Genomic DNA, 846 nt, shown 5'->3' on the forward strand with positions numbered 1-846 from the left:
GGAAGGCAGAGCTGGTGGATTCATTCACAGCCTGACTCCCTTCTTCCTCTTGCTTTGGGTACATATTTGCTCTAGGGATGCCTGAACCTTTGACTCACTCCTCTCCAGATTGGTTGCCGGAGGATAATGCATCTTGCTCCACCTCTACCTGGGTGCTACTTTATAACCTCCTCTTGGTTCCTAGTGGGACAGACCTTGGGGCACCACATAGCAACCTCCTTCCTCTTTCCCTCTCACTTCACCTCTGAGTCAAGGGAACAGCCATGGCAGCTATGGCAGGAAGACTGTCAAAGCAGCAGCGCTCAGTGGCTGAGGGCCTGGGTTCCAGCCAGAATGCCGTGAAATACCTGGGCCAGGACTATGAGACCTTAAGGAAACAGTGCTTGGAGACAGGGACTCTATTTAAGGACCCAGAATTCCCAGCTTGTTCCTCAGCTTTGGGATACAAGGATCTGGGGCCATACTCTCCTCAAACCCAAGGGATTGTCTGGAAACGGCCCACGGTAAGGAGATGCATGAATTCATTGGAAATGATTTAATTTAACAATTGGGTAGGGGGTGAAGGGGAAATGGGAGATCATAGCTCCAGCCAGGAAGCTGATGCATTGCACTGTTCTGGACATGAAGGGTCATTGTTTAAGATTAGAGTACTCCATGACCACACATTTCAAAATATCTCCTTTCTTCCTCCCTCCTTCTTTCCCTCTCTTCTTTTCCTTTTTTCCCTTCTTTTTTCCTCTCATCCTCCTCCCTCCCTCCCTCATTTCTTTTTTCTTTCTTTCTTTCTTTCTTTCTTTCTTTCCTTCCTTCCTTCCTTCCTTCCTTCCTTCCTTCCTTCCTTCCTTC

General features: G+C 48.2%; 1 protein-coding gene across 2 annotated transcripts in view; it reads left to right on the top strand.

Moving 5' to 3' along the window:
* The first annotated feature begins 205 nt into the window (after positions 1–205).
* The window catches only part of LOC114050130 (calpain-8-like), a 118,982-nt gene continuing 118,341 nt past the window's right edge, over positions 206–846 (top strand). For both annotated transcript variants that reach the window (XM_027871706.1, XM_027871705.1), the window contains exon 1: positions 206–503. In XM_027871706.1, the coding sequence (XP_027727507.1) occupies positions 264–503 (240 nt within the window). In that variant the 5' untranslated portion in view covers positions 206–263. The remainder of the gene's footprint in view (positions 504–846) is intronic.

The sequence above is a fragment of the Vombatus ursinus genome, unplaced genomic scaffold, assembly GCF_900497805.2.
Source record: "Vombatus ursinus unplaced genomic scaffold, bare-nosed wombat genome assembly UNPS02014798.1, whole genome shotgun sequence".
Taxonomy (NCBI): domain Eukaryota; kingdom Metazoa; phylum Chordata; class Mammalia; order Diprotodontia; family Vombatidae; genus Vombatus; species Vombatus ursinus.